The 16,018-nt window shown below is 38.5% G+C and overlaps 2 protein-coding genes across 2 annotated transcripts in view; both read left to right on the forward strand.

Moving 5' to 3' along the window:
- Positions 1-9,994, forward strand: part of LOC109468150 (tubulin polyglutamylase complex subunit 1-like) — a 12,312-nt gene extending 2,318 nt beyond the window's left edge. The window contains exons 3-9 of the mRNA XM_019766397.1: positions 5,053-5,189; positions 5,696-5,759; positions 6,103-6,218; positions 7,711-7,846; positions 8,057-8,114; positions 8,505-8,585; positions 9,032-9,994. Of these exons, the coding sequence (XP_019621956.1) occupies positions 5,053-5,189; positions 5,696-5,759; positions 6,103-6,218; positions 7,711-7,846; positions 8,057-8,114; positions 8,505-8,585; positions 9,032-9,049 (610 nt within the window). The 3' untranslated portion in view covers positions 9,050-9,994. The remainder of the gene's footprint in view (positions 1-5,052; positions 5,190-5,695; positions 5,760-6,102; positions 6,219-7,710; positions 7,847-8,056; positions 8,115-8,504; positions 8,586-9,031) is intronic.
- A 361-nt stretch (positions 9,995-10,355) lies between these two features.
- The window catches only part of LOC109466216 (ubiquitin-conjugating enzyme E2 G1-like), a 13,583-nt gene continuing 7,920 nt past the window's right edge, over positions 10,356-16,018 (forward strand). The window contains exons 1-2 of the mRNA XM_019763886.1: positions 10,356-10,533; positions 10,877-10,979. Coding sequence (XP_019619445.1) covers positions 10,488-10,533; positions 10,877-10,979 — 149 coding nt within the window. The 5' untranslated portion in view covers positions 10,356-10,487. The remainder of the gene's footprint in view (positions 10,534-10,876; positions 10,980-16,018) is intronic.

The raw sequence follows: 16,018 nt of genomic DNA on the forward strand, positions 1-16,018 counted from the left end.
GCGCCGTAGAATTCATGTCAGTCGTACGTTTTTTCAGGTATCGCTACGAGACCAGGCCTGTCACAAGAGACTATCGGTTGGATCTTGGAGGGAAAAAGGAATCAGACCTACTTCATTTATTTTTATTCCAACCTGTTGCCTTCGCGTTATTGTTGCCGTTACTAACACAACCAAGTCTGGCACGATCTTACATCTAAGGTTACTACTAACATAAAACCAGTGAGATGTCATTCGTTTGTGTTGTATCATGCTTTTGCTGTTGGATGTTGTTGACGGCTTCCTTTCGTGTTGGAACACTCTAGTAGTTCGGAACAATAATATTGGTTTACTAACTGACTTGTTCCTTCATATACACGATGTAACAACTAACGTTATTTTTGGTGACATAATGACTCACATGTATGATGGAAACATCTACATTTCCTATTATACAGCTAGCCTTGGTTCAATCCGGATTTTGCTCCGCTTTTTCTAGCGTAGCGGATCTCAATCCGGATGGTACCCAGGGTCCCAGGCTATCATAAGGCGGGATAAAAGATGACCCCGGTAATTGTAGGGGGATATCAGTTACAAGTTGTGGCAAATTATCTATGTCAATACTAAACACACGTCTAACAACTTTTCTGGACGAGCACAAACTTGCCTCCCCTAATCATGCCGGATTTACAAATCGATTTGGCACAAACGACGACTTTACAAGTATTTATTATGGATTCCCTGCTAAGCAAATACCTCACCGAAAACAAACGCCATTACTTATGTTTTGTCGATTTCAAAAAGGCATTTGACTCTGTTCGTTGAAAAAGTGTAAAAAAAATATTGTTCGGGTCCAAAATTTACATTGTGAAAAGACTAGATAAAGATGATAAGCTTAAGATTTGTCCACACGCGTTCTGTTTTGGGTGCCAGATTATAAACAAAGCCTAGAAGTGCAAAGGACGTGCAATTTTGCAATTTCTACTGCAAGACTTTTATTCATTCGTAGAACTCATAAGTGATCATATCCGACTTTGTTTCTTTCTCATCATTTTAGCGATGTATCTGTTTCCAAACTAACTTGAAATGACATTACCTTGTACAGCAGTATTTTTGACCATATATAACGTAAACTACGCAAGCACTGTTTGGGACACTGCACCAGAGCAGGATCTACAAAAACTGCAACGGATGCAGAACAGGGCCGGGAGACTGCTGCTGGGAGCCCCGCACAGAACGCCGTCGGCTGAAGTACGGAATCGACTGGGCTGGAAGGACCCCACATCAGTTGCAGCTTTTAAAAACCGACTGCGTCGAGTCACTTAGAATGACTTTAATTTGTGAAATGAAACTTGGATATCGATACTGATAGCAATAAGATATGAATCGAAATAATGTTTGAATTTTGTATGAACTTGTATTGTATGCATTTATATTGTATTTCTATGACTGATTATTACCTTCGCCAAGAAGGTTATGTTTTCAGAGGCGTTCGTGTATGTGTGTGTGTGTGTGTCTGTCTGTCTGTCTGTCTGTCAACAGCATAACTCGAGAAAGCTTAGATGGATTATCTTGATATTTGGTAGGTGGGTAGGTCTTGATGAGACCTCAAAATGATTAGATTTTGGGCCCCCTGGCGGCTTGTCATGGTACTGCAGCTGAACTTCCGGTTTTGATATCTCATGATCCAGACATGCTAGGGTGACGAAATTTGAATGGCAGGTAGCTCTTGTGCTGGGGATGAAGTGACATGAGTTTGAGCCCCCTAGTTGCTTGCTCTAGAACTGCAGGGGGTTTAAAGGACAAATGTTTAAAAGAGGATAACTCAAGAACCGATTGATGGATCATCGTGATTTTTGGTATGTAGGTAGCTGAAGTGATGCTTGACATAATGATATTACAATTATGCAAATATTGATGTAATTTGCATAATTAATGAGGAAATTCTATAAATCAGCTGCATTCCATGATAGGAAGTTCAAGCTTGTAACATGTTATTAAGAACGAGAAAACACAGGCAAATATCGATTATGCAAATGAAGACTTAATGATCAACAGACTGATATAATTCATGCAATCGAGGATCCTATTTGCATAATCAGGGTGATTAGTATATTTCTTATTTATAAAGGCTAACATCATTTGGCGAAGGTATGAGATCGTGGAACTCTAGTTGTAACTGAAACCGAAGCATTATACCCCTGACCCACCTCCCCTTGAACTCTTGAAAAGCGGCTCACGCCGAAGAGGTGTACTGTTACATACTGTACTTTTCAGGGTTAAATAAGGGTTTAAAAAAGCAACTCCGTTGCAAAAGTGTAAAACTATATTTTCAGGGTCAAAATTTACATTTTGAATACTACAGTGTCTACCCCATAAATTTTTGAAGAGGCAACTAACAATATGCCCAAAATTCTATGGGAAGACGGCTGGAAATCTTTGTTCATCGATGTGAGATTTTCGACATACAGTACTTCTCTTAGCGGAATTGTAGCACTCCGGCCTTACCTTAGGGTGTCCGACGGCTCAAGAAATCGTCTAGAAACTGTAAATCCGGTCCAACAGCCTTGAGTATGGTTCGCAATGCATGGCGGTATAGCATCAGTTGTTTCGGCAGAACAATAGAAGTTCAACGGCGGCCATGTTTGTTCCCGTATAACAACAACATATAACATCACTATCTACGACTGCAACCATTTTAAAACATAAATACAAATATGTAATTATACAGGTTCTATTTAAGCATGTGCCACGAAGAAATCACTGTAATCTCCAACTTGACACTGCATCCGGTGTTGTGTTATTGGCGGGGAAACCTGGCGTCCCCACCGCCGCAAATCTTTCGGCTCGTAAATCTGTAAAATTCATCAAAATTGAAAAAAAAATAACTACCGAACACGGATATATAGTATCATGTGTAATCACTTAGAGTAACATACTCAGCAATTTTATCTTAGATTGAACGTAACTTGTCTGAAAGTTGTGATGGACTGTTAGTTGGTAACTGTTACTTTTAAAATCGGATGTTAGTAAACTGATGAGGAACATGAACGTTGTAGCAAAAAGGAAATCAACGACACAGATAAGTCAAAAGTGGAACAAAACTGAAAAAAGCAAACGTTATAACTGAGAAACCAACGTAAAAATGAAAAACGGATTTTAAAAAATTATTCGGCGAACCAAGGACATTATACACAGATGTGTATAATGTCCTTGGGCGAACGGTGTTACCCAACACGGTCTTAACCTTGATCCTGACGACTTGAATCTGAAAATGAAAACAAGAATGACAAGCTTTTGCCTTACACTACCTAAATCTGAAAGAGAAATTAAAGCTGTCTGATTTCGTTATATGAATCACCAAAGTCGTGTAGACTACTACTGTAACACTCGGGTCTCGCGCCAAGCTGATATACTATAATGCATGACGGGATAGCGTCATTTTGTTTATGGTCGCCATCTTTTCAGCGTCCCGGCCGGACAAGTATGAAAATAACTGTTGATGCACTAGTACATCGTTGCATTGTAACCAGGTTGGGCCTGGGCACGTTGTGAGGACGCATGATTTGTGTTTACTGTTCAGGAGCCGGATATCAGCAAGACTAAACTTACGGTCTTTTATCGGTACAAAAAAGAATCGTTATTCCAACGAGGCTATAACGTCCTTGCAAAAGGAAATCAGCGCTACAGAACAAAGTACGCAACAAAGTACGCGTACGAGGACTAACAAAACTCGAAACGCAAACGGTATGATTAAGAAACCCCCAGCCTCAGCTTGCTGGAAATGTATATATTTCAAGGAAAATATGAGTAAATGGCAACCCACAACACATACGCAGGGATTGAATCTGAAATACCGAACAAGGTTTTTATTTTTGCTACAACCGTAACACTCTAGCGTCATTATAATGTATGACGGGATAGCGTCGTTTTGTTTATGTCCGCCATATTTTTCTACCCCGGTACTAGTTCTAGCGTCCTGACTATTAGCATGTACATGTATGAGAATAGGGGAATAGCCGTAAAGTCTAAGCCGCTCGCTAAGTCATTTGTATAGCGTGAGTTTGACACACATCATTATGTTTTAATTTGAGGACGAACATTTTGTGTTCGTTGTCGAGGAGCCGGTTGTCGTTAGCGTTATCAACTACGCTATCAACAGCACTGTTCGTATAAGACTTACTCGTAATTGCGATTGTGTCTTCTTCGGACATTTTTTTGTACCGTAGTATAACAGGCTTTTTCATATGTGTGTGTGTTCTACCGAGTTTCAAGACTATTATTACAGCACAGAAATGTCCATAGAAGACGCACTCGTGATTACGTCGATCACTCGACGTTTTTAGAATTTTGCTTCAAACCAAGCTAGGGGCGTTGTTTTGATTCCAGCCGGTTCAATAAAAAATTGGTTGCACCTGTAGTACAACTGGTGAATTTCCCGTGCGACAAATGTCGACCAAAATGGTCCAATTCCCGTTTGTGTGGAGAAGTTCCCGTCTGTATATCGGCCGTGATGTTCCCGTACGGCGTCCGCGGACGGACATTATTTGTCACTGCTGGTGAATTTCCCGTACGCGAAATGTCCACTAAAATGGTCCAATTCCCGTTCGTATAATATGGTGACATTCCCGTCCGTATATCGGCCCCAAAACACGTGCGCGCACGGTCAGCCCTGAGTGGTGAAGTTCCCGTACGGGACTTAGTCTTTCTAGGTGGAGAGATTCCCGTATTGTGGGAAATTCTCAACCTCCGTGGCAGCCCTGAGTGGTGAAGTTCCCGTGCGGGACTCGGCACTGCTAGGTGGAGAGATTCCCGTAAGCGGGAATCTCTCCCCCTCCGTGGCACAGTTCCCGCACGGGAAACTCTCCTATTCCCGTGACCCAGCTTAGCTCGATAAACATGTGATTCAACTGTACGTCTCTGTACGTCTCTGAGGCTTGTGATTCAACTGGGCATTCAACTGTACGTACCCAAGCTTTTAAGGGATAAAAAAATCTCAAAATGAACCAGAATGTTTTATTGTGAAATAAGGTTGGAATATCGTTATATTTTATCTCCTGTGTTCTGTTCCTCCAGTTTTGACTCAGCAGACAACAAGCCAGGCAGCAACAAAGTAGCCAAGGCACACCAGGAGCTACTGCTGACCCACCACAGTCGGCCTGCCTTCGAGTCCAACATGATGCTGGCCTATCAGATCCTCAGTGCACCAAAAAGTCAGTCTAGACTAAAGCAAATTTGTCTTCACTTATTTGCATATCAATCAATAGTTTGTGCTTATAAACCTGCAATTCTCCTACAGTCTCTTAGCGTCACTGACGAAAGGTAGTGGATACAACCTTGAAACGTTGGACCATTTCCAAAATCATATCCAGTTGCTTGAGTAACTGCTTTTGGCATATTTTATTACCTGAATGTCTAACCTTCACCGACACCTAAAGCAGATAACTTTATAGCTCACGAAACCTACACCATGTACATGTTATAATTCCACCTGTCTCTTACATGTCATCATTACCATTCAAAAAGAACTGCACATTTTGTTTTGAGATCAAGCTTGAATTAATTTGTTGTTCCAATTTTGAACTGAATTAGATCAAATGCATCTTGAAATGTCAACTCTAGTACTGTATAGCCAAATGAGGACAATATGATATTACACATAGATTAGTTAACGTTCTTGTTCCTATATGCAGAGCTTTGTTTTCTTTTTCATTCTCAGATGCAAAAAGCAAAGCTGGTCTGAAGGGTGATCTATTTACAGAGCTGCTTACGAAGATCCTCAGGTAGCTTTAAATTTTCTCATCATTTATCTGTTAGACCACCATTACATGATACAGTACCACCAAAGTTTGTTTTGTTGCACTTTAATACTGAAACACTAGGGGGCAGCTGTACATAGCAATCATTTTATGTTCTCAGAATCTTCAACAATATAATCTGCTAAATGCACGAAGTCTGTGTACATATGTACGTGGGAGCTTTGCAATTGAGATAATCATAAATGCCTAATTGTAACAGATTAGTTGATGATAAGCTATGATATCTATTTTAATTGTTATGGCCAATTGTGTGATGACTGTATCATTTTCCTTATTTTTAAGTTTGTGAATGATTTTTTTCTACCAGGGAGGTGCCCAGTGAGATGTCAGAGCTACTGCTGAAGAAACTCCTCTGCTATGAGAACGAGGTCATCCCATATGACATCTTCCACTCTGGGGTCATGACCTGCTTCATTTTCTTAGGTTTGTAAGAGTGACAACGTTTGTTTGTTTGCTTGTTTTGTTAGGATCTCCATAAGTGTTATACACATTTCACACTTTTCTTTTGGGAGTAAGCAAGGGTGATTATGTAAATCACTGTGTGGCTAATACGAGATGAGACTTTGTCATACTTTTACTATTGTAGTAACTCTATCGTAATTTGTTTTCATGTACAATGATTTTAGATATTTATTTCCTTTATATTATTGTAGGATGGATGTGTGGATTAGGTTTTTCTTTCTTACTGTTTTTACCTTCGCCAAGAAGGTTATGTTTTCAGTAGCGTTTGTCTGTGTGTGTGTGTGTGGGTGGGTGTGTTTGTGTGTGTGTGTGTGGTTTAGCAAGATAACTCGAGAAGCAGTGGATGGATTGGAATGAAACTTGGTAGGTAGGTAGGACTTCATTAGACCTAGAAATGATTAGATTTTGGGCCCCCTGGCGGCTTTGCTAGGTACTGCAGCTGAACTTCCGGTTTTGATATCTCATGTTCTGGACATGCTAGGGTCACGAATTTTGGTTGGTAGATAGCTCTTGGGGTAGGGAAGAAGTGACATGAGTTTGGGTCCCCTAGCGCCTTGTTCTGGAACTGCAGGGGCATTTGTTGAAAAAAAATTGAAGGACGATAACTCAAGAACCGGTTGACGTATTGTCGTGATTTTTGGTATGTAGGTAGTTGAAGTGATGTTTGACATAATCAGATGGCAATTATGCAAATCAGGAGCTAATTTGCATAATTAATGAGGAAATTCTATAAATCTGATTTGTTCGATAATAGAACTATGAAACAGCTGTGACATCTACTTGAGAACGAGAAAAACATCTGAGGATATAGATTATGTAAATGAGGACCTAATTTGCATAATTAATGGCAAATTCTTATAATTCCATAGTTGTAACTGCTGCACCCCGAATTTCATACTTGCTACATTTGGAAGTTAAGTGAAGGTGAACATTAATAAACATAATTTATTCAAATCATGACACCATTTGCATAATTTATGAGGAAGTGCTATAATAGCCTCTTTGTTATGATAAGGCTGTCATTGGGTGGAGAATATGATCAACTGATATAATCCATGCAAATGAGGCTCTTATTTACAAAATCAATGATTAAAATTGTAGAATTCGTCACACGCAAGGGTTAACATCTTTTGGCGAAGGTATGAGATCGTGGAACTCTTGTTTCTTTATGTTATGTGTCAAAGTGTGTTTATGTAAAATGGACTAGAAAAAAATGAAATAAAAAAAAAAGAAAATGAGACGGGGTTTGCCAGGCCTCCATCTATTTTCCGGATATTCATATAGATTTTATCAAGTAGAAATATATTTAATATACATTTTTTGTATGCCTGGGCTAATCACTCCCAAAATTCTATCTGAGAATTTTCTACAATTTAAAATCTCATTCTGCAAATTGTCATATTCAAATAATCTGAACCTTGTTGTTTTAATGTTTTCTTGTTGTCCATATTAGACTTCTATGCAGAGGCAGATGGGCTGTTTACTGTTCTGGACACTTCACACAAAAAGGAAGTTGACAAGGAGCTGTGTGACACGGTGTTGAACCAGCTCAATTCTGCCATGAATGTCACTAAGGATGACCCTAAAAGGTATGTTTGAGTCTTTGAGAAGATAATAGGATAAAAACAGTTCCGCTTTCAGATATACAGACATGCACTGACCTAAGGGTATTCACTGTTGCCTTTCATAACTGATGGTCTGATATACTATGACTACTGGACATTTCCATTCATTCAGACATAGATCATTGATTTAACGTCTGACTGTTGATAATTCAGAATTTGCCAATTGTTTTCCAGTGTCCTGGAAGGGGCTTCAAAACTCAGACCAGATGCTCTGGCTATTGCCTTGGATAATGTGAGTAGTATACTAGTAGATATATTGTACATGTACTGACCTTCCCTCTCTTTTAATAAATGTATATGTATATAATACAAAGGATCACTCACATTTAGAAACAATTTGAAACCACTCAAATCAAGCATTAAGATTACTTTGTAGATAATGGTTTCAGTTGCCATAAACAAAAATTTGATCCAACCCTGTGTAAACCTATACTTTTGTAATACCAAAGTAGCTTCCAATAGCAGTCATGTGTCTGCATTGCATATCATATTCGATGATATCCAAGTTGTATGTATAAACATACAAGCTTCATAGTAGATGTACATGTGTATGTCCATTGCATGACTTTTGAGTCAAAAGCTTTCAATGATATTTGCTAACCCTTTGATTTTGTCTCTTTAGGCTTTTGGCAGTGTAGTTTATGATGAAACCATGGCTAGAGAAGACTTTGTCTCGACTGCAGTGGTGATGTTCATTGCCAAGGTAGTACATTTTGTACATGTATCTCTGCTTGTCTGCAGTTTAGTTAAGCAAAAGAAACTTTCTTTTTTGATATCCCCCATGGGAAGTGAGCTAATGTATTTTAAGAAAAAATGATAATTAAAATACAATGCTGACCATGGAACATTTTGTATAGGTGTCAGTGGATGATGTGTAGAAAGAGCTTTCTTAAACAAGTATGTACTGAAGATAAAGGGATCTAGTACATGTACAAGTCATTCAGTCATTCAGTCTTTTCATTTTGCTGAAGACAGTTAGATATTCTACTCACACACTTATACACTCACTGTCCAGTTAAACATCACTTGTTCCCCATCGTCTGAGGGTTAGATGTACTTGCACACTGATGCTGAGGCTTGATGGCAGCCTGCCATTTGCCTATGTATCCTGTGGGTTCATGCTGTTATGCAATTTTTGTTATTTTACAGGTGAAACCACTGAGATAGTTTGATTCAACAAGTTACAACTCCATTGTGGTCCATGACTGCCAGTGTCTGCACACCTAAAGTGCTGAAATCACGTCAAGATTCCTCAAGACAGCCATGAAGACATCTGAGAACTCTACTCCCGTCTTCGACAACACATCTACCTTTACTTTTGGGAGGACCTAAGTCTCTTTGGTGCTTTGAGAGTAAAGCTGCAAAGAGTATCACAGCAGACATCATGTCTGAGAAGACACCATGCTATGATAGATTTTAAAAAATAGCAATAATAAAAGAAAGGAAATAGAATTAGTACAAGTCTAATCTGCAAAGGAATTGTGTTTACATTTCAAAGTTTATTGCAAATTCATGCCCGAGGGCTAACTGCAAGAATGTGATAACAAAATAAACATTAAAAATTGTAATGTATGTCCTCCTAATAACTTTCACTTGCCTGTAGGCAATGATGTGTTTAATATTTTTGTTTCTTACTGAAATAACAGTAGTAGAACTCTTACTTGCACAGTGGCAAATATGTTCTCAAGATGTGTGTACAATAAATTATGTTTTTGCAGCTAGTGCTGGTTGTTTGCTATGTCACATAGTGTACATATGGTGCAGTTATTGCACATAATAGGTAAAATCCAATGGTTGGTTGAAATCTAGATCTGTACTAGATACTATTAGACTAGCCCTGCACATGCATGTAAATTGTAAATTATATTACAGTTACAAGTTGGTTGTATTGGCTGCTCGAAGGCTTATGTTTGTACATTTTGCTGTGTTGTGAAATATGGAGGTCTATTAAAAACTATTTTTCTACTGAAATGCAGAACAAGGAGTTTGAGTTTTTGAATTTGATTGATTATAATATTTCTTTATGACATAAGATTGTACAATATGGAATTAATGTACTAGTATTGTAAGATTTGATATGAACAAAGGAGTGTTGTGTGCAACTTCTTTTCATTGCATTAGTATTATGTGAGGCAATAAAATGATAATGGGAAAGCAACTGCAAAAGTTGACTATCATAGATTCATACAACATTTTTATTACAAATTTTAATGCATTGAATGGTAACTCAGACCTATCGATGCATTTGCAAAATTTAAGAGCCCTGCAGAAATTATGAATGCTGTCAAGAGCAGTTCCCCAAAGTCTATCAGAGTTACATGTAGTACAACAGATTTTGTCAATCGGTATTGGTGCAATATTTTTCACAAAATCAAGTCAATGTGGCCTTGAACTTAATTTTACAAAAGTTTATGTTCCCCATGAACATAGTGGACGGGTCCATTGAGATTGCATGATGGGTAAAATTGGCCCAATATTCTGGAATGCGCATGCGCAGATAGTGGTGTAGGAGTCCGAGCAGCTGAGGTGTGGAGAGAAGAGAGTTTCTCTGTGTCTTTGCAGTTTTCTTTTGTATTTTGACGTCTCTACGCTATAGTTTCCGTCCATGTCAGAGGCACAGGCCGCTCTTCTGCTTGGGAAACAGCTTGCAGGTACTTCTAACACCGATGTTCTCTCGGTTCTGGAAAAAAACTTTGTCAAAAGTGAGCTCGACGTTGTGTGTGTGTGTAAGCATATCCGGGTGAATTCCACTTCTAGTGTTGACGTCTGACCGAAATCAGCGAAAATTTCTCAGATTTCGGCGAAATCTTCTACACTAACAGCTATAATATGAACTGGTACATCGATATGTGTAAAATCTGACCGAGAATCGTCGCAGTGGAGGGATATATGGGTAGAAAAACTGATTGGAATGTTTTCAGGGACAATGCGTGGTGAGTGCACTTGCTGAAATGACAAATGTCTGTGTTTCCTGTCCCCTTCTCATTCCCACAGACCTGAGCAAAAGTCCGGTCGAGGGTTTCTCCGCCGGACTCATAGACGACTCCGATGTTTTCAAGTGGGAAGTCCTCATTATAGGGCCGGCGGACACGTTCTTGTGAGTGCAGATTTCTATCTTACACTTGTGCGTGCGTGTGGGTGCGAATGTGGCAGGCTACTGCGCAATGTTTTTATTTGGAAGTGCCTGGGACCGGTGGCCTGCTGCCCAGTTTGCATACATTTGTGCCCATTTTTGGCACGTAAGACACCAAAACACCATCCCAACATCACGAACGCCAAATTCACGACAGTTATGACACCATGAAAATAGATTTACAGGCATAACAATGGGACATGTTCCATAGGTGATGTCTACACCTTTGTTACACCTGAATACAGGTGACTCAGGTGGGCTGCCAATTATGTAGGTGTGGTGCAAATAGTGTGTGGTTGGATTACCTGTTGTTTATTCAGCTTTGTTCATACCCATTTTGGATATCCATTCAGAATTGTTCCCAGTATAATAAAACAGTAAACAGCCTTATTGTATAATTGATTAATTGCTGCCAGCTGATATTTAAGGTGTCATCACACTGTAATTTATCTAGTTTACTTAACTAAAACCAGATGTATTATCTACAGTTTATCTACATTGTGTACATTAACTTATACATTAACAGCACTCAAGATATTTATATACATACAAGGTACACTTGTCTTCAGAGGTTTTGATCAGTTGCTTGTTTATTTTGTATTATATTTTCAATAATGATTCATGGTTCTTAAACTACTCTGGATTGATCATTTTCCATTGGAATTGAACACATCCATATTTTTGCCAGAAAAAAATTGTGTTCACTGTTTAGCTTTATTGCCAGAAAAAAAATCGTGTTCACTTTTATCTTTGTTGTTATAGTACCTAGATAAAATTGGTTGGTTTAAAGTGTCTACCAATTTGGAAGTGACACAGAATGTTGTAGAAAAGCATTGTGTTAAACATTGTGTCTCCGATTCTTGGCCTGTGACACACAGTAACAGGCACTGCATATAGATCATTGGGAACAGCTCTGTCCTCTGGGTAGGTTACGAATTTCCCCTGGGAAAGCACCACGATACAAGCAATTATGATCAGTCTGACGACAGATGACTTCATTATCCTAGTCTGGTAACCTTGGTCTAGACAAAGTAGAATTGTGAAAGAACACCTGTTTGGTGTTTTTACGTTCTCTTTGTTTCCTACCCAAAGAAAAGAAATTGTAGTGCAGAAATTAACCCATTTAATGTCAGCTTTATATTCTAGATTGTGTAGAAAAGTAATTTGGCCATGTTCACAGTGTATGTTCACAGCAGTTGCTGACATTTTGCCAGGAATGCATTAGCTAGTCAATACCGGTAACGTGCACGTATGAATCATGCCGTATAGATGTAGTTAAGGTCAAGAATGATCTCAGCGTGCAGCCCAAAGTAAACTTGTTATACGCGCTGAAAGCTGCTTATTGATATATTTGGTACCGCTGTGGCCATTACCTGGTAATTGTGTATCTTGGAATGTCCTTATGTCCTTACATGAACTTGACTGCAACAGGGCTCGAAATTCATTTTTGGGAATAGGAGCACTGGTGCACCCAACCTAAAAAATTGGGTGCACAAAATTTTTTGGGTGCACCATACATGTATAAAATGAAATTAATATAGAATGTCAGCAAAAACAAATTATGTTTCATTTCTAAAGAAAAGTACTAAAACAATGATTTTATTATTTTTCTGACACTTGAGATTTTAAGAAGATGTTGTATACTACATTTAACATCTAAAATGTAAACCTACAAAAATATTTGGGTGCACTGGTGCACCCAGAGAAATAGATTGGGTGCACAGCTCCAAATTTGGGTGCACTAAGGTGCACATGCACCCACTATTTCGAGCCCTGCTGCAAGCATGACAAGCTTGCTGTCATATGCAGGCGACTAGAGATTGTACAGTATTTTTGTGCCAAAAATGTCTGCTGTTCAATTGTACCGGTGTCAGACAAGTTGGCTTTTTGTCAAGTTTGTTATAAGAGGAATAATCGATTTTGACTTTTTTTTTTGGTCAAAGTTCTCGATCCATAGAAGCTAGTCCTGTTTGCAAGCCAACTTGTGCAATAGGCTACTTACAGGATTTTCAAACTATATAAGTACAATATTTTTTTTTATGGGTTCAAGCATTGCTTGCCAAGTACTAGTAGGGGTCGAGGCTATTAATTACAGTTGGACATTACAACATGCAAAAACTGCATAAACAATAATATGGATTATATATAGATAGATTGATATTTGGTGCAATGTTTATACAATTTTTTTTTAAACATAGACCAGTAGCTTATCATTTAAATTAAATGGAAGGAACTGCATATCACATACACACTTGTTAAATCGTTTCTTGTCTTTAAAAATGGAACATACCAGCAAATATACATGTAGTCTCTTTGATACCCATAGATGTTCTATCTAGATATTTAGTAGTATATTGGTGTTGATTAATTGACATGATTTGCAAATCAGGGTTGCATTAAGATGTTATCTCATGAGCTCAATAAATCAATTAAGACTCCACATTACTGACATAGCAACAGCCTGAATGGGTGGAATAGTCTTTCTGAGGCAGACGGGTAATTTGTATGATTAATATAATGATTAATAGGACTAATCATAATGGTGAATTTGACCTGTGTTTTACCCTTGTGATTATGTCGTCAGATCGTATGGATGGTGATTTTGCACAAAATTTAAGTTATTATGGGGGCAACTGTTTTTTTTTACTGAAGCTGAAACAAAAATGTTGCAACAAGTATTGTGGAATATTTTTCACATGAAAATCAAATCTTATATATAAAATGCATATATGATGCCAAAAAGACATTCCTAGTTGGAAAAAGATTATTTGGATACAATTTGACACAGGTATATGTAATAAAAATGATATTTTTATACAGGACATTTTTCAGGTTTTTGTGTATTTTTATATTGCGCATTTCTGAAGATTTGGTATCATATCTGGCCATTTCAATGGGTATTTAAACAAACGTGGGTCTTCATGCAAATGCAATAGGACAGAAATAAATCAAAACAATACCGCAGGGACCCCGGAAGACCTCTACTTGCCAGGAAAAATATTAGCAAAGCCGAAAGGCCACACCGCTGGGTACATTATACACTGTGTGGCTTTTATCTACTGCTGTATCCAAGATCAGGTAAGATAACAGAGACATCAGAATCATCCCAGATGTCATATCCATCTGAAGTGATGAGACAGGGTAAGCTATTAACGCTGATACCTGTGACTATCAGCATAACAACATCTAGACAGGGCTCAAAACACTGGAAGCATACACCTTAGTGGATGGATTGTGTTCCTAAATGACGTGGATGGTCTCAGAATTTTCCAATTGCCCGAAGTTGTCCCAAAACGTAATTCAAATTGTCCCAAGCTGAAAATTTAGTGTCATTTGACACTGGGACAATGTTAATTTCGAGCCCTGATTCTGTGTACCTGCCCCTAACCTGCATTGGTCCATGTACTGGGTTTCTGGTTTATATATATAATATATGTAGGTGTATGTGGATTTTTATTTGCAACATTGACTGTTTCTACTTATGGAGTATAGAAAAAATAATGGCAATGGTTTTTGAACAGTTTTTAGTATGATCCATACATGTACTTTTTAGTCTGAGTAGTGTAGATAAAATTTGTCTGGTGCAGGTAATTTTCAAAGTTACCTGCACCAGTGCAGGTATATGCAGAAAGAAGTATTTTGAGCCCTGTCTACAACAATGTGAAAGAGTTGTTCCTCAGTGAATGCTGGCAACAGCTCTGCGTAGATCAATACAATATCATGAATGCGTGCCGGTAGCACGGCACGTAAGAATGGTCAGGCCATGATCGCTCAAGGTTACTGTACCACAGAAAATGCCGACATCATCAATATATTGTAAACTATAGTCTCAATAACTGTGACAATATTCCATTGGTAAACATGGATAAGGTCTAAAATATAGAGGCCAATTTGTTAGAGGTGGCAAATGTTGGTATTTGGAGCTTTGATGATTGTAGGTAATTTGCCAGGCTTTGCCATAATATATCATGTATAATAAGCATAAAACTTCATACTAATAATATGTTATTATGAACACTTGCTGGAAAAGAATCCTGTTTTTCAGCATCAAGTGTTAGACCCATAGTAAAAGTTTGGAATAAATAATTCTGCACATTAAATTTTCTATAGAAAATCTGTAATAACCTTTTTTGATACCCTCCCTGTTTCATTGATGGTTTATCCCTTGGTACATGTATGGAGTGTCCCTGTTCCTACGAGTAATTACATGGGGACTCAGGGGGGAGGGGGTGTCATGGCTCAGGGCCAATGAGATACACCAGGCCTCAGAAACTGTACTACTGCTACTAGAAATGATATTTTTATACAGGACATTTTTCAGGTTTTTGTGTATTTTTATACTGCGCATTTCTGAAGATTTGGTATCATATCTGGCCATTTCAATGGGTATTTAAGCAAACGTGGGTCCTCATGCAAATGCAATAGGACAGAAATAAATCAAAACAATACCGCAGGGACCCCGGAAGACCTCTACTTGCCAGGAAAAATATTAGCAAAGCCGAAAGGCCACACCGCTGGGTACATTATACACTGTGTGGCTTTTATCTACTGATGTATCCAAGATCAGGTAAGATAACAGAGACATCAGAATCATCCCAGATGTCATATCCATCTGAAGTGATGAGACAGGGTAAGCTATTAACGCTGATACCTGTGACTATCAGTATCACAACATCTAGACAAGGCTCGAAACACTGGATGCATGTACACCTTAGTGGATGGATCGCTTTCCTAAATGACGTGGACGGTGTCAGAATTTTCCAGTTGCCCCGAAATTGTCCCAAAACGTCCCGAGCTGATAATTTAGTGTCATTTGACACTGGGACAATGTTAATTTCGAGCCCTCATTCTGTTGTCTACCTGCACTGGTCCATGTACTGGGTTTATATATACATGTAGGTGTATGTGGATTTTTATTTGCAACACTGTTACTACCTATGGAGTATATAGAAGAAATAATGGCACTGGTTTCTGAACAGTTTTAGTATGATCAATAGTTGATG

This window comes from Branchiostoma belcheri, unplaced genomic scaffold (genome assembly GCF_001625305.1).
Source record: "Branchiostoma belcheri isolate BF01 breed outbred unplaced genomic scaffold, Haploidv18h27 scaffold1, whole genome shotgun sequence".
Classification (NCBI taxonomy): domain Eukaryota; kingdom Metazoa; phylum Chordata; class Leptocardii; order Amphioxiformes; family Branchiostomatidae; genus Branchiostoma; species Branchiostoma belcheri.